General features: G+C 46.2%; 1 protein-coding gene across 2 annotated transcripts in view; it reads right to left on the bottom strand.

Annotated features, from left to right (window-relative positions):
* Positions 1-8100: 8100 nt before the first annotated feature.
* ercc5 (excision repair cross-complementation group 5) overlaps positions 8101-24982 on the bottom strand; it is a 58601-nt gene continuing 41719 nt past the window's right edge. For both annotated transcript variants that reach the window (XM_078545839.1, XM_078545838.1), the window contains exons 13-16: positions 16094-16238; positions 12653-12863; positions 10373-10447; positions 8101-9553 (exon numbers count right to left, since the gene is read on the bottom strand). In XM_078545839.1, the coding sequence (XP_078401965.1) occupies positions 8966-9553; positions 10373-10447; positions 12653-12863; positions 16094-16238 (1019 nt within the window). In that variant the 3' untranslated portion in view covers positions 8101-8965. The remainder of the gene's footprint in view (positions 9554-10372; positions 10448-12652; positions 12864-16093; positions 16239-24982) is intronic.

Genomic DNA, 24982 nt, shown 5'->3' with positions numbered 1-24982 from the left:
CAAATCCCAGAACATGTGGAATCTAGAAGCAAATAGCAGAATGGATAGCAAGCTGGCTACAAAACGGAAAACAGAGAGTAGAAGTCAAAGGCAATTACACAGACTGCAAAAGGTGCTAAATGATGTTCCACAAGGATTGGTGCTGGTACCATTATTGTTTACCATTACATAAAAGATTTGAACTCGGGTATCAGAACTAAAATTTCAAAATTTGCAGTTGAGGTACAGCTAATGTGGAGCAAGACTGCAACAAAATACAGGAAGACATCAATAAACTTGCAGAATGGGTGTGCAATCGACAAATGAACATAGATAATTGTCAGGTGATGCATTTTGGCAGGAAGAATAAGGAGGCTACGTACTCCTTGGAAAATGTGTCTAGACGGGATAGGGAGTAGAGGGATCCGAGGGTACAAATATATAAATCACTAAGCGTAGTCATGTAGGCTAATAGTGCATTCAACAAAAACCAAGCACTGGAGTTTATTTCTAGAGAGACAGAATTGAAAAGCAGAGAAGCTATGTTAAACTTGTATAGAACTTTAGTTTGCACTGTGAGCAGCACTCAGGTAGAGTTTCAACTGCTATTCGGGTGGTGAGGGAGGTGAGAGGGTAATCGGATGTTGGGTGGGTGGGTGGGGGGGCAGGGGAGTCAGTACCATAGTTACCCAGGAGCTAGAAGTGGTTTTAATCCTTCTAACATTTACTGGTTAACTGTTCTGCTAAGAGAGTTGGAACCATCCGTAGTCTCTGGCTTTAAATCGGAGTTTTGGAAGGTTCCAGATAGAAGTTGAAACTTCCCAGGCAATTCCTGTGCAGTCCTTCTGTGGGACTTACAGGAAATCCCAGCACGTCTTCTGAGGTACCTCCGGGGTACGACCCTACGCAGGATGGAAGATCTGGGCCAATGTTTCATCTTTGAAAAGCTATTTATTTCCTTTTGCTGTGTGAAGAACAGAAGCCAGTAATCGACGATTTAATCATGATTTCAACATGTGCGAGAATCAGTGGGCGGAATTTTCCCAAATTTTCACTAAGTGTGGTAGTGGGCAGGTAAAACGGCGTGCTGCCCACTGATGGCGATGGCATAATGTGCCAAGCCCACCTCACTATTTATGCACTCCCAGGAAACACGCTGTTTCCATGACAGGCAGACTCCTCATTCACCCGCCCGCCATCACCCCGCCGATGCATCATGCCATGCGCCATGTTTATAGGCCAGTGGCAAGCACAGTGCTCATTGCTTTTCCAGCTCACCACTGCTGCCCGGGAGACATGTACCTCAAAGGCAAGAAGGCTGCAACCCCCTGGTTTAACGATGGGTCCCTTGAGCGGCTGGACGCCGTAGAGGCCTGCCAGGATATCCTGCACCCCTGCTCTGGCTGCAGGATGGGCAGCAATGTGACCAATCCGGATTGGGAAACGATGGCAGTGGTGGTCAGCGTCAACACCCTTCAGAAGAGGACAGCCACTCAGTGCCGCAAGAGGATGAACGATCTCCTCTTTTCCGCTCGGGTAAGTCACTCTTTTTACCACTCTCAAAGCACATACTCACAAACTCAGCACTCATCCACAGGGCCCTCAATCACTGCCAGTTCAAGGGACATCACCACTCACTCTCCCACACTCACTATCATTGTCCTCATCCCGTCCAGGGGCCCACTCACCACCCGCACAGGCCAGGCACATTTATCATCTGGCCCGGCAGGTGTCCTGCTTACATGCTCTCCATTTTCATTTATGCAGGATAATCTGGCACATAACAAGCGAGAGAGGTTGCAGACCAGTGGCGGAATGCCCAAAATCAACGTTCTCACGGACTTTGAAAACAGAGCCATCCAGCTGGCCAGCCACAATCTGGGCTGTTCCTGTGCTGATGGTGAAGTCGGCGTTGCTCTACCAATTGAGAGTCCAGCAGTGCAACATCCATCAGACAACCATGCTGTGAGTGATGTGTCCTCTTTCACAGGCCACTGCCATGCACTAATTATCTCCCCTTGCTTTCACACACATCTGCTAAACAGAGCCCATGACCCAGGGCCTCCAATCGAGCCCTGAAGAAACCTCTGAAGAGGAATTTAGAGGCACCCTTCCTGAAGTCCCGTCACAGCGCTCACCCACACCCTCCACCAGCGCAGAGACACACACCATGGTGGGACCTAGCTTTAGAATAGTCCCAGGATCACAATCTGGTTAGCACATCGCACTGTCTGATCCACAGCAGGCAGAGGCAGGAACTTCCCAGCACTCAGAGGACTGCTGGAGGCCAGAAACTTGCTGAGTCCGAGTCAGATGAGGAGCCTCTGGACTCAGTCACGTCTCAGTTGCTGGAGCTGCAAAGGCAAACTCGGGAATATCAGGAAAGGATGTCTGCTGCACTCCTCAGATTGCAAGGCACGATGGAGGAGCCTGTCCGCCTTCAGTCTGAGTGATAATGCCGGCATGCCAATGCACCAAGGTCAACGCTGGTAGGCTGGCAGCCGCTATGGAGACCTTGGCCCAGCATGTCGCTCCTGCACTGCTGCGCGAGCTTAACTACATCGCTGATGCCATAGTTGGCTTCCAAAAGTGCCTACGTGAGAACAGTGTCAGGCAGCTCGATCTCACTCCAGCTACACCTGCGCCTCAAGGAGTCAGCCTGGGGTTCCCGGACACCCAAAGGGAGAAGGATCCGCAGGTGCACATTCCTGGCCCATCCATCCAGGTGACTCCGAGAGTGCCCGGCCCATCCAAATCCTCTGTTCCTGTGACGTCAGCAGCTCTAGCTCCACAGGCCAAGGAGGGTGCCACTGCCACACAGCAGGACTGTGAAAGTAGGCCAGGGCCCTCCAAACCTTGGCTCTCCAGAGGATGCCCACCATAGTCATCACAGACAAGGCGTCGCGGTCAGCAGGCTGCCTCCACCTTCACTGTGGATGTCCAGGGAGCACCAAAACATAGAGGCAGGGTGAGGACAATTAAGGAGGATTAGTTGCACAGCCTGTGCATAGGTGTTAATCACTTGCACATACTGTTCACTATTGTCAATAAACTCCCGAAAATGTCCCTCTGCCTATGGCTCCTTGTTCTGATGAGCAGTGTTCTTGTCACTCAGATGTGAAACCTTTCTGCACAAGATAAAGGCAGATGTCTCAGTCCAGGGCCTCTTCCCTGTGCTCTGTGCAGCCGTTAGACCAAAGTGATGGTCCAGCCTCACACTCCCTGGAAACATTACTGATGCCTGCACCTCCGCAGTGCTTGCTATTGCTGCCAGAATGTAGTTGGCAGGTGCCACAGAGTTCTCTCATTCTCTCGGTGTGCTCTCAGCACCTTTTAAGGTGGGGCTGGCCCCCATCTCTTCAGCATCTGTGCCCACTAGGTGTGTGCTCCAGCTCCTGACGGGCCCAGGTGCTGAAGGCAGATAAAGCATCAGAGGCTTCTAAAGTTTCATGGCTGCGCCTCTGAGATGTGACCCTGACCATGGAGTGCAAGCAAGCTGCCCTCGGCCAGACAGGAGTCAGACATTTTCAGAGGTTGTGTGAAGATTTATGGAGTGTCCTCAATTTATGTCGTCATCATCCTCCTGCAATCAAGCGACCATTAGGGCCTCCACTGCGTCTCCCTGACAGAAGCATTCTCACAGAGGGTATTCGCGCTGCGATAAGCCAGACTGGAGTCAAACTTTCACAAATGCAATTTGAGGAACTATGGAGACACCTCACTGCATGTCATCATCATCCTCCACAAATCTAGCAGCTATGAGGGCCTCCCGAGCATACCTGCCTTGTCTAGCCGGTGCGAGGGCCTCATCCCTGTCATCATTGCCTCCGAGGACCTCCTCAATCTCATCCCCGTTGGCGTCATCCTCATTGGAAGAGACGTGCAGCTCCTCCATCAACTCCTCAGCCAGCTCCGCTTGTAAAGGGTGCAGCAGATGATGACGATGCGTGACACCCTCTGCAGACTGTATTGCAGGGCTCCACCAGACCGGTCCAGGCACTGGAACCTCATCTTCAGCATCCCGATGGTCTGCTCCACCAAGGTGCTAGTTGCAGAATGAGCCTCATTGTAACGTTGCTCTGCTGCAGTCTGAGGCCGCCACACGGGTGTCATCAGCCACGGCCCCTGCGGGTAGCCCTTGTTCCCGAGGAGTCATCCCTGCAGCTTCTGTGGATCTTGGAAGACTCCAGGGATCTGTGACCGACTGAGCATGTAGGAGTCATGCACAATCCCTGGAAACCTTGAGCCTATCTGCAGGATGCGTTTCTGGTGGTCACACACCAGCTGCGCATTCAGCGAGTGAAATACCTTTCAGTTGATGAAGTCCACCGTGTGTTGCAATGGAGACCTGAGCGCCACGAGTGCAGTTGATCACATCCTGCACCTGTGAGAAACCCAAGATCTGGTCAAATCCAATCACTCTTGCATCCTGGCTGTCCTGGTCCCAGGCGAAATGCACAAAGTTGTGTGTCCTTGCAAAGATGGCATTCGTGAACTCATGGATACATTTGTGGGCGGAGGCTTGAGAGTTCCCACAGAGATCACCTGTGGAGCCCTGAAAGGAGCTACTGGCAATGGATGCCCTCCATGTCCCCATGGCGCCAAATCCTCCAGTAACTGACAGATGTGAGCAACTAGATCCCTGGACATGCGCAGTCTTTGGCGACACTGGTTCTTGGTCATCTGCAGGAATGAAAGACAGCTTATATAGACCCTGTGTTGCTAGGCGCCGGCCTGCGATGGCTCACTGTGGCTCTTGGGCGGCATGTGCAGGAGTCCCAGCCGCCCCTACTTCGAGGTTGCTGCTCCTGCCTCTGCACAGCCAGGAGTTTCAGTCACACTCTCCTCCATCTCCTTTTAGCTCTGTAGGCCATCAGGCATACAGCTAGTTCACCAGGCTCCATGATCCTGATGTAGTCCTGCAGGATCAAAGAGAGAGACACATGGTTAGCATGGGCATGCTAAGAACCTGTCCTGGTTAGTGTGATGGCCCCTTAACGCTTCCTGGAGAGCGCTGGCCACCACTTGGATGGCCAGGGATTAGTGCGCTGCATGGCTGCCCTGTTAGCTTAAACTATGGGGGAGACTGGTCCAAACTGGGATACTGACATTGCAAGGGGCTGTGAGCACCTCCAGCAGTGACTGCTCCATGGCCAGCTTTAGCAAGGAGATTGTACAAAGTGTGCAGTCCAAATTCTCTGCAGTCCGCCAAAATGCTCATGAATTTGCAGTCTGTACCAGGGGTTGGTGGGGGTTGCTCTGAAGAACTTGGTGGCACTTTGATGCCTCTGCGTTGCTTGAGTGGGCAGATAAGCTAGGAGCCCAACCCCAATCATATCAATGTGGCTGCGCCTGAACTGTCTCAGTTGCAGAGGAATGGTCACTTTCTACAGGTTTCCCGAATGCTTGGCCACTTCCCTCGTCCACCCTAGCCCCCTCCCTCCACCCTGAATACTTGTGCGCTATATTCAATGGCTGGGCTGCCCTAGCACCCACCTCTACTGCCTCCTCCCCCACCGCCACCAGTCACCTCAGAGGCAGGGCTGCACTTGTCCCCTGCTCCCCCCCACCCTCAAAAGTCGCCCCTGAGGTAGGGCGGCACTTAACCCTGGCTCCCCGGCGCCCCTGAAGCCTGCAAAGCAACAGGCGACCCTGGCGAGCTCTGCAGAACGATGCTGTTCACTCAGCTCCAGTTCACCCAAAGTGCAGGCCGCCAAGTGCACGTCGCTTATGTGCTGTTGTGAAATACATCAGCGTGCTTTCCTGCTAATGTGGACGGACGATCCAGCATCACCTGCAGGATGCGTTTCTGGTGGTCGCACACCAGCTGCACATTCAGTGAATGGAAGCCCTTGCGGTTGATGTTGTCCACCATGTGTTGCAACAGAGATCTGAGCGCCTACAAAAGCCTGGCGGGATGGCCTGATAATGATATGCTGATGTATAACAATGAGGTTCCCGACGATCAATTGTGGGAAATGCGGCCCTCCATTGGCGGGCTGAGTGGATAATTGCGACCTGCCTTCCCGCCGTCATGAAACTGATCGTGCCATATTGTCCCCTCACGTCACCTATCATGCCCGTCACCAGCGGGCATGGAAAATTCCACCCTGTGAGTGCATCAATATGTATCTGTTTCTGTACTTTTCACTAATGCTGTGGTCCACTTTGAAACTTGATCATTAACACCAGGTCTACAGTAAGATACTTTACTGTAACAAGCGAAAAATAGCATCCTTTCTTTCCTCTCAGATAATAAGCCCATTTTTGTTTGGTCAAGAATCCTCAAATCCATGATAAATGTTAATTTTTTAAAAACTAATTTCTCTCTGAATTGAATATGCTTCACCTTAAAAATGATGCTGCCTCATAACCTCAGCCATCATTAGAGCTATTTCACTCATATCTACTTTGTTAAAATTAGCAGCGAGCCTGTTGTACTAATATTGCAGTTAAGCCCACAAGCATTTTCAGAAATATTTCCAGGGATGATTGCCTCCAGTTGGCATTAGCAACAACTCTGTGAATGATTTATGACTAAACACACAAAAAAATGAAGCAGAGCCTATCTTTTCTTGTTTTGTTCTGCTTAGCAACTGGAACCAATCATTCCAAAGTGGTAGACTTCCATTTCAAATAACTAATGCAAGTGTTTACATTGGATGCAGAGAACTCAAAGGGAATTATAGGTTGTAATTCTTCTTAATTCCAAATCTGTGGAAATGCTTGAAACGATGGACCTTTTGCTATGGCCAGAGGATATTCTTAAAGCTGTTCAGTCTGGCACCCTTGTGAGATACAATTGTGGGAACCACTTGGCAACGTTTGAGACTGAATTGAGGTCAATACTTTTGCAAAATGGAATATAACTCATAGATTTGGATCCTAGCCTGAAGATGGATTACATTTCACATTGCTTAGTCTCTAGGTCAAGATGTAATTTGAAACTCATGTTTGATGTCTGAAAATCTATTGACATAGAATAACATAGTACATCGTGTATTCTGGATCATAGTATATGTTTCATTACTAGCCACATGGGCAGGATTTTCAATCCCTGGTCCCGATGCGTCCATCAGGTTGAAATATGGGTCAGGAACCCATAAGCACTGGCAGTGAGACATTCTGGAGGAATCAGCCAATTAAGGAGGGCAGATAGGCTCCCAAGTCTGGAGGGTCAATAGGAGGCCATTCACCACTTAAAGATTTGCAACCTTTCCATCAGAAGTTTGAGTTGCTTAAGTAGGTGGAAAAGACTAGAAAGTTTAAAAATAAAATGTGGCCACCGCTGGCAGCCTGCCATTGTGGAGGGGGAACCTCCATCCATCAGTTTGGCCTCGGCAAGGGGCCCACCAGCCATCTTGAAAAAACCAGAGGTGCCGAAGAGTGACCTCAACATGCATTTTAATTGGCTTTAATGGCTACCTACTGCTGGCCAGCAGGCAATTGTCACCCTCCCTCCAAAATTGCCTCCATGAAAATATGCTGGAGGTGGGAACATATTGGTAAACCAGCATACTGGTTGGTAGTGCAAAATTGCCAGCACACCTGCCTTTGATCCGGCCTCTGCATCTCAACCCATGCTCCTGGTCTCAGGCTTTATCAAATCAGATACATCCTGTACCCAACTATTTGTGACCTGAACATATTCACGTGCGACAGGAACCACATAGTTTGCATGGTTACTAGACAGACACAGTTGCTTTAACACGCATCAGGTACTGGTTTGTTCTGTATCAGACTAAACCACCATCAACTTTATGCCTTAAACCAGAATGCTGAGTTATAGGTTTATATCCGCAATTATACAGGTTGACCTGCTGTGTTAATCAGGCCATCAATGGGCATTACCTGGTGGAGATGAGACAGTTCTATAAATGAGAAAGTGCAAGTGAGTTAACCTAACCTATTCCTACAAACCTGGTAAATGGTTTAACAACAAGTTTGACAGGCAGTCTGCTCCTTCAATCAAGAATAATATATTCCTTAGGTATAATGAAGAAGAGATATGTTTCTTTTTAAATAAGAATTACAGCTGATTTCATCATATTTGATGTTTCGAAGATAATATACTTGCATTGGATCAGTTTTGGGAAATTCATGGAAGTTCCAATGCCTGAAGGGAGTCCCAAATGCATTACATTTATTAGTACATTATTACTTATTTACAATTCATTATGATTAATACTCGATACGATAATTGACCTATTCTTCTTCCTATGTTCCCAAGATCCTGGAACTGATAAAATTAAAGTTCAAAATATTTCTTTGGTACTTGACAATTAGACATATGAAGATTGGCAGTGAGATCCTAGACTGAGAAAGGAGTTCTTGTCTGCTATCCATCATATTAAAAACAACTAATCATTTTAATGGGCTTATTAAGAGCGTGACAAGTGTTTTAACAAATTCCATTACATAATGAGCTTATTTTAGTATCCAAACAATTCATCAGCTTCCCCCATAAACAACATTCCCTGTAATGTTTTTTGGAATGCGTGTGATATACACATACATTTTCACATATTTATTCAAAGTTAGAGCTTGTTGCTCACATGATTTTCTCTGTAGAGCCTAAAAAAATCTTTAATCTACACTTTTACTGTAAAATAAATTCATTATTTTTTGCACTCAGTTGTGGAGACATAAAAATAACCACTGACTCATAATGGTAGCTTTCAATCCAATGGTATTTAGTCAACAGCTCAGATAATTTTAGCACTGCAAAAATGTTTCCAAGCTGTACTCCGGGGACAAACTGGAATAAATTTAACTAATTGAGCAACTTCTAGATGCTTTAAAGCAATTTATGAACAAGATTTTAGCCTGTCTGGTCACTACTCTATGTAACCTTGAATTCACAGAAGATGCAAGTATTTTGTATGAAGACAAACCTCTAAATATTTGCATTTTAAGACATGAGGTTTAAGTACCAGTTGTAAATTTGGCTTCAAATAATTAGAATTGTAGAAAGTGCCACTGGAATTTAATTTCTCAAATTTTTTCTTTGTTTTGTTTTAAGTCCTTTAACCTTTCCTCTCTTTTCAAACACAGGTCTAGCCGTTACCAAAATACTATCACCACTCTCATCACTTGAGCTGCTGCTCATATTGGCAGTTCTGTCTTTAGTTTTATCTCTTCCATCTTTCTTCTGCTTCTCTGGAGTTTTTCTATTCAAACTCATCACTTTGGAATATTGTTTTGACTTAACTTCAGAATCATCCACTGCAGAGTCATCCACTGCAGAGTCATCAGACATTTTAGATAACTTTATGGATTCAATAAATCCTCCTCCAGAAGGTGGTTCTGCAGATTTCTGTGTTTGCTTCCTTTTTCTGTGCTGTATTTGGGAATTATTTGATTTGCCTTTGATTCCTGATGCTGTTCCCTGGTCCTTCCCTTCTATTGCCGAATTAGTAGCTGCTTCTGTTATAGCTGTGGTTTCTTCTGCCTCTGTTAAAGGTTCTTGTTCTTTCCTCAACATACAAGTAACAGCCCTGCGAAGCCTTTGGCTTTTTATTGCTTGCTTCTCATGTTGTTCCATTCTGAAGAAGGAATCAATACGTAGCTGGGACTGCAAGAGAAATAAGTGTATAGAACAAGGCCACAAAAAAAAACTATATTAATAGTGTCTTAGTGAAAAAGGTTTGAATACAATAAAAGGGAAAATCATTTGAGAAAAGAATGAGCATGAAGCTTAAGTTTCTAAAACAAGTCAAAATATAAAATTACAGATGCATATGGCAGCATTTTCTCCCCTTGAGATAGACATTTGTACTCCAAATGAAATCTCACTTGGAACCTAGCTGACAGTGAACACAAGGTAGCCAACTGAGACAAACTGGACTGTAGCATGCAACTACATTCACACCATTCTGGTTGGGAGTCCAGCGTATCCATTGCTTTTGTTATTAGTGCCACAAATTTCTACATTTTTATATTTCTTGAATAAATTCTTCAAATTGAATCCGATTACATATATAGTCAAATGTATGTCTTAATGTTTCTACCACAATGTTGGAGATCCAACATTTAAATATTTCCAAATGTTGGAATTTTAAAAAATATTAGTGTACCTTGGAGGAAACAGCTTTTCTAATCCAATGTTTACGCTTTGTGGGGAAGATGTGTATTGCAATTGCCTACATTAAAGGCCCTCAAATCTATTTCGCTTAGACACCATCAGGGAAAGGGTCTTATATTTCAGCAATGGATTAGAAAGCAGAATAGTGGCACAGAATTGTGTTGTGACTTATTGTGACACATGGTCCCTTTTGAGTTTCATTAAAAACTTAGCTGACTTATAGATCCTAAGTATTTAATACTTGTATTCAAATGTCCTGAAAGTGACTCCCTACAATTAAATGCTTATCACAGTTCAGTTATGTCATACCTGGTGGGTATTGAGTTGCTTCATTACAGGTAAAAGAACTTCATCAGTCTTCTTACTGGTCCAGCCAAAACGGTTCTCACAAAATTTGCCAAAAGTTAAAGATATATTTTACAAAGTGAGAAAAAAACACAAATGATGTACACGTGAGCGTCAAATATTATAAACAGTTGTGTGAATGTGACAAATTATTAATGCAGGAGTTAACCAAAAGGACTTAGTAGCTGTGATCTGTTTAATATTTCATTTTTTCAGCTTAGAATCTTTTCCAGCTTAAGTTTGATTGGCTATTCTGATACTAATTTGTGTTTGGGACTTGTAATGGACATAATGTATTTGCTCTCTTACTGTCCATAATCAGTTTGTTTTATATGGAAAGAGGTGTATCTTTTCTCACCCTTCGGAGTGTGTATTCCAATTAAATCATTCAGCAGCAAGCTTTTGTGAGTTTAAAATAAAGGTTATTTACTCTCACGCACTTACCCCGAAGTAACGCTATGTCACACACTCGGTCTCATGCATGTGCATATATACAAAGATTGGGCACAGATAAAGATAATGCACTTTTACAGATTAGTTCATTCAGTCTCTGATTAATGATTTATGGTCTCCCACTCAGCAGGCCTGTGGCTTCTTGAATGGATTCAATGATTTAAAGTTGTAATGCAAAGTGTTCATAGCAGGTTGTGAAGTTTCCTGCAGTCGAATATCTAGGAGGTTGGTTCTCAGGTGAATTTTGAAACTGGAATGTGTTAATAACTTTGGCTGCTTGATGACTTGCAGCTAGTTTCAGAGTCTGGTTCCCAGACTGGCTGATGACAGATGGTTCTGAAAGACAAGGATGACACAGCCTTCCTCTGTTATCTTTTAGGTGTTTTTCTACAGTCGACCCCGGTCCCTTCTGGGTCTTGGGATAATAAAGGACCTCAGTATAAGAAGTAAGTTTTATTCATGTAGTCAATGGCCATTGTCCACCCAGAATGGCTTAAAGCTATAAGGCCATTGATATACTAAAGGAGGTAGGTGGTGGGCTTTCACATTTGTGGTCAACTGGTCTCATCAGCTTTCCTTTGTTGAATTGCAAACCTGAAGATATTGGAGTCCATTGACTCTGTGTTTTATGTAAGCTTCAAACAATGGTAGGCATGAATTCCACAGATAACATTCATATTGATATGCTCATTCCAGGGGAGTCCCCACCCATGGTTATTGAATTCAGAACTTTCTGGAAGCTTGATAGTCTGTGCTAAATAAGCAAATGACACCTGACCTCCACGGCAGCCATTTTAACAGTTCATCAGTGTTCATTTTAAAGAAAAAACAGTTCCAGAAGCTTCCATACAAGCTCAGACCAGGGACTGCATTTTACGTGCCCTTGAAGGGCATGTTTTTGGTGGATTGTTGTCCAGGTCTTGCTGCATATGGACATGGACTGCTTCAGTACCTGAGGAGTTGCGAATGGTACTGAACATTGTGCAATCATCAGAAAACATCCCCAACTTCTGACCGTATGATGGAGGTAAGGTCATTGTTGAAGCAGCTGAAGATGGTTGGGTCTAGCACACTATCCCGAGGAACCCCCACAGCTATATCATGGGACTGAGATGATTGACCTCCAACAACCTCAACCATCTTCCTTTATGCTTAGTATGACTCCAAATAGTGGAGATTTTTCCCCTCGAATCCCATTGACTTCAGTTTTGCTAGGGCTCCTTGATGCTATACTTGGTCAAACGCTGCCTTGATGTCAAGGGAAGTCACTCTCACCTCATCTCTTGAGTTCAGCTCTTTTGTCCATGTTTGGACCAAGGCAGCAATGAGGTGAGGAGCTGAGTGGCCCCGGTGGAGCCCAAACGAGCATCAGTGAGCAGGTTATTACTATGCAAGTGCTGCTTGATAGCACTGTTGACAACACAATCCATCACTTTGCTGATGATTGATAGTAGAACAGTGGAGTAACAGTGCAAGGAGTAGGAAGAGAAGGTATTGCAGGGATTCTCTGACCACTATTAGATAGATAAGAATATCATGCTAGGGTCATTACACCCAGCTGGGCAATGGGTGTCGCTATATTGATATAATAATGCCACTATATTCTTCATCATTCAGTTCTATCAGGGGTGCTTGAAGAACTCGCTTAATAGAAAAGAACATACAATATTTATAATATTTTGCATGGAGAATAAAATAGCAGATAACTAATTTGACAAATATGGTCAATAAAATTATATTTATGCTGAAAAAATAATAAAATCCTACTTTATTTTTATTACATTTTTCTACAAAAGGATATTCCCTGATCTCATCCAGGTCTGGCCTACCCCAGGAGAGTGATACTTTAGATTCATCTACAACTGGTTTCAGATATTCTTCTGCCACAGCTGGATTTGGAAAACCAGGGTAAATGTCTAGGTGTCGCAGCTTTTTCTTCACTTTAGTATCATTGGGATTATCTCGCAGTTTTTTATTTCTCTGAGCTTCAGACCACCAGTCTCTGAAAGACAAGTCATTTAGTAACCCTATGTTTAACACTCCTTTAAAAACATAGCTTTTTCATAGAACTAACCCATAAATCTAGAATATATACTTGCAGATATGTTTAAAACATATTTTCATGTAATATAAATATGTAATATTCCATGTAATATAAAAATATTATGTATATAAATATATATATTATATGTAAACTATTATGTATACGTAAACTATTATATATAAATAAATAATTGCCTCTCCTTGTTCTTCCTACCAAAATGAATCACTTCACACTTAACTGCATTAAATTTCGCCACATATCCACCTATTCCACCAGCCTGTCTATGTCCTCCTGAAGTTTAACATTGTCCTCCTCACAGTTCACAATACTTCCAAGTTTTCTCATTCACAAATCTTGAAATTGTGCCCTGTGCATCCAAGTCTGGGGAAGTCTTGTGGCACAGTGGGTAACATCCCTGCCTCTGAGCCAGAAACTCTGGATTTGAGGCCCACCCAGGACCTGATGGCCAGGGAAGTTGCTTTCTAGTGGAGCCAGGGAGTATCAGCTTGAAAATCCTTCTAACACATTTCAAGGGAGATTCCTGATCAGCCATGTAATGGAAAGAAAGTTGGAGCCTCTACCATCACTATCTATAGATCCAAACTACTTTATGCATATAAAAGTGCATTTTGCCACAGCAACTAGGATTCCCCAAGTGAGCTGCAGCACACCACCACATCCAAGTCTAGGTCATTAATATACATCAAAAAAGGCTGTGGTTCTAACACCGACCCCTGGGAAACTCCACTACAGATCTTTCTCCAGTCCAACAAACAACCATTCACCACACTCTCTGATTTCTGTCACTCAACTAATTTTGTATCCATGCTGCTTCTGTCCGTTTTATTCCATAATTTCTAACTTTGCTCACAAGCCTGATATGTGGCACTTCATCAAATCACTTTTGGAAATCCATGTACACCACATCGAAAAACTCAATCACGTTAGTTAAACAGGATCTTTTCTTAATAAATCCATGCTGGTTTTCCTTAATTAATTCACATTTGCCCAAGTGACTGTTAATATTGTCCTGGATTAGCACTTCTAAAAGCTTCCCCATCACCGAGGTTAAACTGATTGGCCTGTAGTTACTGAGCTTATTCTTACATCCTTTCTTGAAGGGTGCAACATTTACAATTCTCCAGTCCTCTGGCACCACCCCTGTAATCTAAGGAGGATTGGAAAATTATGGCCAATTCCTCTGTAATTTCTACTCTTACTTCTCTCAATATCCGTTGATGTATCTCATTTGGTCCTGGCGATTTAACAACATTTAAGTCCAACCAGCCTACCTAATATTCTTCTTTATCAATTTTTAGCCCATCCAGTGTCTCAACCATCTCCTCATTCACTATGACTTCAGCTGCATCTGTCTTTACCAAGTAAGAAGATGCTAAATTCTCATTTAGTACCTCAACCATGCACCCTGCCCCCATGTGTAAATTCCCTAAATACCACCATTTTACTATTTATATGCTTGGCACAGCATAGAATTAATATGTATTTTTTGTTCTGAGACTTTATTGGATCATTACAAAAAACATTGTACTTTTGAACTTCAACATTGGGTTCTGCACAGAAATAAAACTTTAAATTCTAAGCTTTCAAATCTAAATGGTCAGTTCTGCCACATGATCTGAATATGAAATCAGCACAATGTATGTAAGTCCTAGTTTATGATCTGTACTGCAGAAGACAATTAATTTGCATTTATACATGCTATCTTCAGAATACACTACTGAAACAAACTGGATTTATTGAAGATTGTCCCAACTATTACAGTTGACAGGAGATAGCTGTAGAATGCCATTTGTCATGAGGACTGAAGGATTAGGAACAATGTAGTGATATTTTCCACAGCCTCTAGTTTATAAGATTAATAATTTGGAAAAACATACGAATTGTCCAATTGCAAGATCAGAATGTTATTTATACCTAGCGCACGATAAAGATAAAAGCAAAATACTGCGAATGCTGGAAATCTGAAACAAAAACAAAAATAGCTGGAAAAACTCAGCAGGTCTGACAGCATCTGCGGAGAGGAATACAGTTAACATTTCAAGTCCGTATGACTCTTCATCAGAACTAAGGAAATATAGAAATAAAGTGAAATATAAGCTGGTTGAGGGGGGGTGGGACAGGTAGAGCTGGATAGAAGGCCAGTGATAGGTGGAGGCAAAGAAGAGATTGCCAAAGATGTCATAGACAAAAGGACAAAGCGGCATTGACGGTGGTGATATTATCTAAAGAATGTGCTAATGGTGACATTAAGGGTAGAAAGCAGGACAAGCAAGTGACAGATAGCCCTAGTGGGGGTGAGGTGGGGGGGAAGGGGTCAAAATGGGCTAAAAGGTGGAGATAAAACGGTAGATCGAAATAAATTTAAAAATAGGTGGGAAAAGAATATATTAAAAATTATAAATTATTGGAAACAGGGGGATCAGAAAGGGGGTGGGGATGGAGGAGAGAGTTCATGACCTGAAGTTGAACTCAATGTTAAGTCTGGATGTCTAGTTGGAAGATGAGGTGCTGTTCCTCCAGTTTGCATTGAGCTTCACTGGAGCATTGCAGCAGGCCAAGGACGGACATGTGGGCATGAGAGCAGGGTGGTGTGTTGAAATGGCAAGCGACAGGGAGGTCTGGGTCATGCTTGCAGACAGACCGAAGGTATTCCGCAAAGCGGTCACCCAGTCTGCGGTTGGTCTCTCCAATGTAGAGGAGACCGCATTGGGAGTAGCGATAATGATAATTGTTCAGTTGGTTTCACATCGTTCCATTTCATACATACTAAAAACTGCAGGTTACAATGATAAATATAGACATAGATGATCAAATGCATAATGAAGTGTAACTATGCCAATCTTGCAGGGATGTTGTCTGTGGATTGCAACTGGTCAAGGCTGAATAAAGTAGGTTGCAATGTTAGCTTAGTAAACTGGAATTTCCTAAGTTAACTTTAGAGAGCTCAACAACAAATTTCACAGAGTTTACTTCTTTGGAATTGTTACTCACTTTCCTCATGAGATTAAAAACATATCACGGTAAGGTAAATGTTATGCTGACAACGGAAGGAATGAACTGAAAGGGCCAAATGGTCTTATCATATTCACATTCCATCTGCATATTGTTGACCATAAAAAGTCAGCAGGATAGGAACTGCGATGAATCATAAGTATATTATATCCTACCGAATATGAATAAGAGGTTCCAGTCCAGGTCCAAGGAATTCATTCAGGAGTTCCATTGCTGTTACGTAACCCACACCAGGAATCCCCTCAGTGTAGTCACTGCCCAGAAAATAGGCAAGATTTATCAGCTTTGTTCTATCAAGGCCTGAAACACAAAGACATTTGCCAAAATTGTTTCCACTGTTCCTGAAATACTATATCAATATCAAAGGAACATTAGTCTCTACTAAAACTAAAGTTCACAAGCTTGATGTGAGATTTGACTCTGAAAAGCGCTCCTCTACAATTCTGACTTTTTGTGCATCACCTATTTTAATCGCTCTACCATTAGCAACTGTACTTTCAGCTACTTAGGCCTTAAAGCTCTGGAATTCCTTCCTAAATCTCTCTGCCTCTCTCTCTTCTTTTAAGACGCTATTAAAACCTAACTCTTTGACCAAACTTCCATCTGTTCTAATATATTTTAGTTGGCTTGATGCCAAATTTTGTTTGATTAAACCTCCTGAGAAGTGCCTTGGGACATTTTACTACATTAAAGATGCTATAAAAATGCACGTTGCTGTTGGAGCTACTAAACTTGTGCTACACCTAAAAATATTGAATAGTTTCAAAAAGATTTCAAAGTTAGCTGGGTCAACTATTTGAGACATTAGTTTAACATGCCGAATCCATATTGTCAGTGTAATGTAACTGCACAGTAAGATAACACCCACAATACTGTACCATGAAATAAAAAACAATGCTATGTTATTATTTCCCAGGTGCCATAAAGGGCCAAAAGTGATCTTATGGGTTAATTTTTCATTAGAATTTAGTGGTTACACGATGGTGATTAATGTAAAACATTTTGGCAACAGTAATATTACATGACAATTAGTTTGAATGAAAGATCTTCCGTAGATACCTTTTTGGGTTCAGTGGATCACTAACTCCTAAGTGGATGTTAAAGCTCTTCTGTATCAAAGGAGACTCGCACTGCCCATTACCCATTTATAGCTTAATCCAGAGCTGCAACAGTGATTACCCCTTGTGACCTTGACAATTGTGCCTTTTGCACACGGCCCCCTCAAACCTTTCCAATATTTTTAAAAATAGATCAGATCAATACCTGGTGAGATAAAGCTAGATATTAATTATTAATAATGCTTCAAATGAATATTCAAAGCTGATTGAATTTAATGAATCCAATCAGTATCACTCATCTTTGCTTTATATACTGTAACCTCTCCAGTCCAAAATGCTTGGGATCAAGTCATTTCTGGATTTTGGAATTTACTGGATTATAGAATGGTGTCAGGATGCCTAGATAAAAATATTTACCTGAAACATAAAACAGTGATGGTAATTATAAAGCCGTAATAAAAATTGTTTTACTTATCCATATACTGTATCGTCCATGTTTCCACTCCCAAAGTATGAGGTACTGAGTCCGTGAGTTGCTTGGGTCTGGTCCAAAAAATTCTGGGCAACTGGTGTTTCCGAAAAATAAATTTCCGGACCGGAGAAATTATAGTATAATACAAAAGTAATGAACATGCTATGGTTCCCTGCTTCAGTTTTACCTTGCTTCAGTTAGACAGACAAACTCCTAGCTACCTTACTGCATTGTAAAATGACGCGCAATGACGTCAGATGAGCATCTGCGATATCTCGTTCGGCAAGCTTGCGCTGGAGTTGACAGCACGCCCGCCGACAATTGAAAGGCCTATTAAGGCCATTAAAAAAGTAATTAATTTTAAAGTTATGCTGCCCATCCAACCTTACTGTTGGTGGGCAGGCGAAAATGCCAGGCGGCCTTTGCACTTTTTAGGAAACCTCATCCATGGGCGGGATGAGGTTTCCTGAAGCTGTCTCAGGGAGATTGAAGCGCTCTTTCACGTACATGCATGAAGTTCGCGCTAGGCCCACTCACCCTCCTCTTCCTGCCCGCACAGGCAGTGCTGAGCGCCACTACTCGCGATCCACGTGGGCGGACCTTAATTGGCCGGCCTGTGCCAATCACAGGCGGCGGTCGGCTTCCCAACCACCACCGCCCACACCCCGCTGAGCACCCCCGCCAAGGGCAAAATTCTGCCCCTAGTGAAAGGTTGCCCTTGCAACTTTTTGTTCACAAACTTCATCTCTGACCCTTTTATGTCTGTCTTTCTTTAGTTTTGTGTTCACAATCCAAAAGGAGGGTCTAAACCTGATAAAACATTGATGAATGCTCATGATCCGGGACCTCCTAGCATGATGAATGTGTTCATTGGCTGCTGAAATACTGGCCGGAATCTTCTGCTCTTGCTGGTGCCCATCCATCAACGGTGAGCAGGGAGGTCTGAAGCGACCTCATGTCAGCATAGCAACTGCCTGTCGTCTCTGCAGGCTCCTCTCAGGGCGCTCTGGATGAGGGCAGCAGCTCCTCTGCCAGTGACTGTGGAATCCAATGAGGCTGTGGTGACAGGGGAGATGCCAGCTGTGGAACTGGCCTCTCCCTCGCAGGCGGGGCCATCAAAGGCTCTACGGGCCAGAGGACGTCCGCCAAGGTCATCGAGGCCAACAGGACAGGACAGTGATCAGGCTGCCTCAGATGCCAGTGCCAGCGAGCGGGAAGCACCTAGACGTAGCACCCGTAAGCATAAACATAAGGCACCTTAGGCACACCACGGGTTTCACACTGGTGGTTTTATGTTGCCCCGTTATTAGTTCATGACCACTTCGTGTGATGCGTAACAACTTTGTAATTATTTTTTTCTGTACTTCATTTTGTAAAATCATTAAATTTTGATATGTGAGCATGGTTCAAGGTGACTCCTTACTTCTGCAGGTGGGCGGGAACCCATGAGGTTATGAATGAGTTGTTTGACATTGAGCTTTACTGACAAGGCCTGTAGTTAATGTTTTGTAGTTAGTGATTTTGCACTCAGGTATTGAGTGTGGAGCCTGTGGCCCTGACATGTGTTGAAGGTCCATTTGTGGTGGGCTAGCTGAAGGCTCTTTGGATTAAAGCCTCACGGGTGTCCCTGCCTCCCTGGAGTATGTGTCTACACCCTCAACGTTCTCCTGTGCTTGCTTATCCTCGGACTCACTACTGGACTCATCGTGTGCATCCGGAGCAACTGTGTCCACATCTTCTTCATCGCCCCTTTCCAGCGCAAGATTGTGGAGAGTGCAACATACAACCACTATCAGCGACACATGATCTAGGGGGTATTGGAGTGCACCCCCTGAACGGTCCAGGCATTGGAAGCGCATCTGGAGAAAACCATTGGTTCTCTCCACCACAGCCCTTGTGGAGGCGCAGCTCCTATTGTACCGCTGCTCAGCTTCTGATATTGGATGGCGGAGAAATGTCATGACCTTTTGAGGGGATAGCCCTTGTTACCCAGCAGCCATCCATCCAGCCGAGCTGGAGCACTGAAGAACCTCAGCACTTGGGAGTGTCTGAGGAGTCAAGTGTCGTGGGAGCTTCCTGGGTACCTTACACAGACTTGCAGAATCTGCCTCTTGTGATCACACACTATCTGCACGTTCTTGGAGTGGAAGCCCTTCCTGTTGACGAAGGCACAGGGCTCACCCGCAGGCGTCTTGATGGCCACATGTGTGCAGTTGATTGCACCCTGAACGCGGGGGAAGCCAGCAATCACCACGAAGCCTCTGGCTCGCTCTGTCTGGCTGGCCTTGTCCCAGCGGCCGTGGATGAAAGTCAACGCACGCCTGAACAGAGCGTCTGTCACCTGCTTGACACACATATGGACAACTGATCGGGAGACTCGGCAAAAATCACCCACCGACCCCTGGAAAGAGCTGGAGGCATAGGAGTAGAGGGCAGCCATGACCTTCAGCACCACTGGCATTGGGTATCCACCCACACAGTTGGCGCTGATCTCAGGGCCTATCATCTAACAGATGGAGGTGACTGTCTCCCTTGAGAGACAGAGCCTCCTTCGGCACTTCACCTCAGATACATTAAGGAAGCTGCTTCGCTGCCTGCATACCCTGGCAGCAGGATAGTGGCGTCTTCTGCGGCCCTTTCCACCTTGCACTCCCTGTTGGCCCTGTGCCCCTTGTGCCTGCGCCTCTCCTCCCAAAGGCGACACCCCTGGAGGCTGAATGTGGACTCCTAGCCTCCTCCTGCTTCTGGCCCTCCCTTCCTCCTCAGAGTTGGTGCCTCCAGTGGATAGCACAGCTCCCATTCCCAGGCTAAGGGAAGGCTTCCTGAAACTAGCAAGGCCCCAGAAATGATGTTTATTCAAGAGTCCTGACCTGAAGGCTGTTACTCCTGTCCAAGCAGCTGTGAAGAGTTTTGAAGTATTCCTGCTCACACAGACAAGTATCAGTAACTTTAACAATTAAATGTCTGACAAATAACACTCGCGACGCCACTCACCCCTCTTATCCCGCCTGTGGATGAGGTTTATACAAATGTCTCCTACCCGCCTGCCCATAGTGCCCGTGTGACGTCCTGAAGAACACACAGCCCCGAAAAATCCCCGACAATTGCTGCCTCAAGGGCCCTAAGTGAATCATTAATTAATGGTGGGCGTGCATCGGAGATCATCACACGCCCGCCCACTTAAATATCACGATGGTGCATGGTGATGTCGGGACACTCGCCCGACGTCAACACGCGTCATTTTATGCGTCGGCTTGTGAAAAAATTCTGGCCCATATGTTTATAATCCAAACATGGCTACATCATTTGTTGCTTTTGGGCTTGTGCTTGTAAAAAATAGATATCTAGGAAGATTAATAAAGCATTCAGTTACAAAATCTCTTATAAGGGGTATGCAGTGATAAGTTAGAATGAGTTCTTTTTAAGCAATCATTTTATTTGCATCGTAAATTAACATTTGACCTCTGGGTTGAAATCACACTGAGCAACATTAATCTGAAGGCATTAAGTTACTAAATTCCTTTGTTCAATATTTTAACATGACATTAACTGGTCAAAATCAATAGGTTAATGCCTTTGCATGAAATCCTTTATCTGCTAGAAGACGCCACTATCCTGCTGCCAGGGTATACAGGCGGCGAAGCAGCTACCTCAATACGCCTGAGGTCCAGCGCGAAGGAGGCTTCGTCTCTCAAGGGAGACAGTCACCTCCATCTGTCAGATGATAGGCCCTGAGATCTCCGCAAACTGTGTGGGTGGGCACCTCATGCCAGTGGCTCTGAAGGTTACGGCTGCCCTCAACTTCTATGCCTCCAACTCTTTCCAGGGTTCAGTGGGTGATCTCTGCAGAGTCTCCCAATCAGCTGTCCACACTTGTGTCAAGCAGGTGACAGACGCTCTATTCAGGCGTGCATTGACTTTCATCCACTACTGCTGGGATGATGCCAGTCAGACAGAGCGAGGCAGAGGCTTCGCAGCGATTGCTGGGTTCCCCCTGTGTCCAGGTTGCAATCGACTGTATACGTGTGGCCATCAAGATGGCAGCGGGTGAGCCCAGTGCCTTTGTCAACAGGAAGGGATTCCACTCCATGAACGTGCAGATAGTGTGTGACCACAGGATGCAGATTCTGCAAGTCTGTGCAAGGTGCTCAGGCAGCTCCCATGACACTTACATCCTGAGATACTCCCAGGTGCCGGGCTCTTCAGTGCTCCAGCCTGTCTGGATGGATGGCTGCTGGTTGACAAGGGCTATCTCCTCAAAAGGTGGCTCATGACGCCTCTCCGCCATCCAAGAACAGAGGCCGAGGAGCGGTACAGTAGGAGCCACACCTCCACAAGGGCTGTGGTGGGGAGAACCATTGGTCTTCTCAAGATGCACTTCCGATGCCTGGACCGCTCAGGGGGCACACTACAATGCCCTTCAGATCATGTGTCGCTGATAGTGGTTGCATGCTGCGCTCTCCACAATCTGGCGCTGGAAAAGTTGGGGACACAGTGGACGAGGAAGATGTGGACGCAGTGGCTGCGGCTGCATATGATGAGTCCAGCAGTGAGTCCGAGGATGAACACACACGGGGAAATGCTGAGGGGGTAGACGCTGACCCGGGCATACTCCAGGGAGGCAGGGACACCCGGGAGGCTTTAATCCAAAGAACCTTCAGCTAGCCCAACACAGATGGACCTTGAACACATGCCAGGGCTGCAGGCTCCACACTCGATACCTGAGTGCTAAATCAGTCTGGATAATAACATTAACTAAGGCTCTTGTCAATAAAGCTCAATGTAAAACAGCTCACTCATAACATCATGGGTTCCCATCCACCTGCAGAAGTAAGGAATCACCTTGAGGAATGGCAACATGTCAACATTTATCCAGTAAACAAAAGTAAATTCATAAAGAAAAACAAAAACGGTTTTGGGCATCACACCAAGTCTTCAATAAACTACCATGGGCCAACATAAAAGCACCAGTGAGAAACCGAGGTGTGCCTATGATGCCTTAAATTTACGCTTACGGGTGCTATGTCTAGGTGCTCCCCCGTCGCTGGCATTGGCATCTGAGACAGCCTGCTCACTGTGCTGTCCTGTTGGCCTCAATGACCTTGGCAGACGTCCTCTGGCCCGCGGAGCATTTGATCGCCCCGCCTGCGAGGGAACGGCCAGCTCCACAGCTGGCGCCTCCCCAGTCGCCGCAGCCTCATCAGATGCCATGGTCACTGCTGCCCTCATCCGGATTGCCCTGAGAGGAGCCCGCAGAGACAATAGGCAGCTGCTGCGACAATGTTAGTTCGCTTCAGACCTCCCTGCTTACCGTAGACAGATGGGCACCGAGCTGGGATACTTGGTGTCCAAACCACCCCCCACACTGGCACTGACCAGCTGAGGTCAATGCCGCTGTGAGGGCTTGCAGGTCCGACCGCAACCCCAAGAAGCCCTGATTGCTCTCCTGAAGCAGCCTCTCCATGAAAGTCACCACTCTCTCCATGGAGGAAGCATGGCGCTCGGCTATGAGGCTCGTTGCATCAGTGATGCTCCACGTGGACTCCTCCAGCATAGCCTCGTGTATCTCCGTCAGATCCTCCCGCATATCCTGCTGCACTTCCAGCGTCTGCTGCCTCATGGACGACTCGAGGCACATCGTCAGCCACCAACTGAGCATGTGCCTGGTCCCTAGCAGTCCTCCGACTGCCAGCGCCCTGGGCACTCTCTGTATCCACCCGCACCTCAAGCGAGTGTGAAATGCCCTCACCACTGTGCCCTGGGACACTGGCTGATGATCTAATTCCCACCGAGGTGCTAGTATCTGCGTTGGTGCCTGCCTGGCAGAGATGATGTGATGCTGGCGAGTCCAATTGTTCAGGGCCCTCAGGTGTGAGAGGTGGTCCTTCTGCCTCCACCTCCCGGCGGTGCTCCGATGATGCTAAAAGGAAGAACAAGGACATTTGATTAGTTCAAGTGGAGACAATGTCAATGTGCATGCCTGTCCCCCAGTTCGGAATGCGCTCATCCTTCCATAATTAATGGTCAACTCACGTTGCAAGCTTCAATCACTGAGCATTCAGCAGTGCCATGGCTGCTGGGACACACATGACCTCTGTGCTTGGCAATCATACCTCTCCGTGGCTCCCCGTGGCACCCCAGCATCACTGCCACCGGTGGACCTGAGCACATGGCGCCTCCCCAGATCCATCACCTCCTGCTCGTATCTAGTCACGATGGCCAACTAGGCCTGGCCTCCACCAGTCCGCATCCGCTCAGTGGCATTGTGTGCAGTCTTCTTCTGAAATGGAGAGAAAAGCATTGATTAATCCACCCTGTACCTGGAATCCCATCACATTCCTGCCACCCCAACCAGAGTGGGACATTGGAGGGCTCCAGTGCTTCGTCACTCTGCAGCTGCCGCACACTCACACCAAGAAGCTAAGGCTGACCCCCACCCCCTTGCCCACATGCTGCCTTCATCACATTTGGCACCACATGGTCTAACCTTGCAAAGCAAGGAGGCACAAATACGTGGAATGCCAAGGGGAGCAGATGGATTGGTGTCCCGCCACCTGGAAGCTCCCCTCCCAGCATGTTAGCACCCTGACTTTGACATGTTTTGCAGTTCCAGCGCTGTGCCTAGATGCAGATCATTGAGGTTGCCCCCACAACAATACTCTGGGTGTCAGTCTACCACATGCTGCGGGTGCAGAACCCATCTCAGCACAACCCTCTCAGGGTGAACTAGGCATGGGCAATATCTGCTGGCTCACCCAGCGAGGGATACATGCCGTGAATGATTCAATGCGGTAACTGCACTCAGAGTTGGGCACGGGTGGTGGGGGCGGTTGGGCGGGGGTAGGTGGTAGGGGGAACGGGGGTTGGTGGCCTTTGAAGGTAAGGCTGCCTGTTGTATTAAGTGACCTCTGCCAACATGGTACTCACCCTTCCCGAGCGCAAGAGGTCGTTGAATCACTTGCGGCACTGGGCCCACGTGTGCCACACCACATCATGGAAGCTATCTACGCCAGCTCCTCCCAGGCACATTTGGTCAGGTGAGGGGGCCTCAGCCTCCCGTCCCTTGGTGTGGGGACCTCGCTCCATGCTGCCACCTCCTCCAGGAGGGCAGTTAGGCACTCATTGGAAAACCGAGGGGCACACTGCCCCACTGCCCTACCCTCTGGCCTGGCCTGCTCTCCAGCAGCACTCTGGTGAGCCCTTCTACTGGTATTGTGGTCAGCCTTTACAAGGCTGCCAGCGCTTCATTTAAACAGGCCACCCTGTCGCCATTGGACCCGGTGGTCATTGCACTCCCACCGCCACTCACCCACTCCCGCTGTCCTCGGGAGCCGCGCTTAACACCAGGCGGGCCTTATTTGGCCCGCCTGCGTAAAATGGGGCGCGGAGCCGATCGCAGGTGGTGATTGGCTCCGTGCCCGCCCACGCTCGCTCCCGATTGGCCCACCTGACATGGGGAAAATTCTCTCCATGAAAATGAGAGTCAAGAAAAGATCAGCTGGCCCATCAAGACT

This window comes from Cetorhinus maximus, chromosome 7, assembly GCF_964194155.1.
Source record: "Cetorhinus maximus chromosome 7, sCetMax3.hap1.1, whole genome shotgun sequence".
Taxonomy (NCBI): Eukaryota; Metazoa; Chordata; class Chondrichthyes; order Lamniformes; family Cetorhinidae; genus Cetorhinus; species Cetorhinus maximus.
Note: the sequence above shows the minus strand (reverse complement) of the source record. Positions and strands in the feature narration are given on the sequence as shown.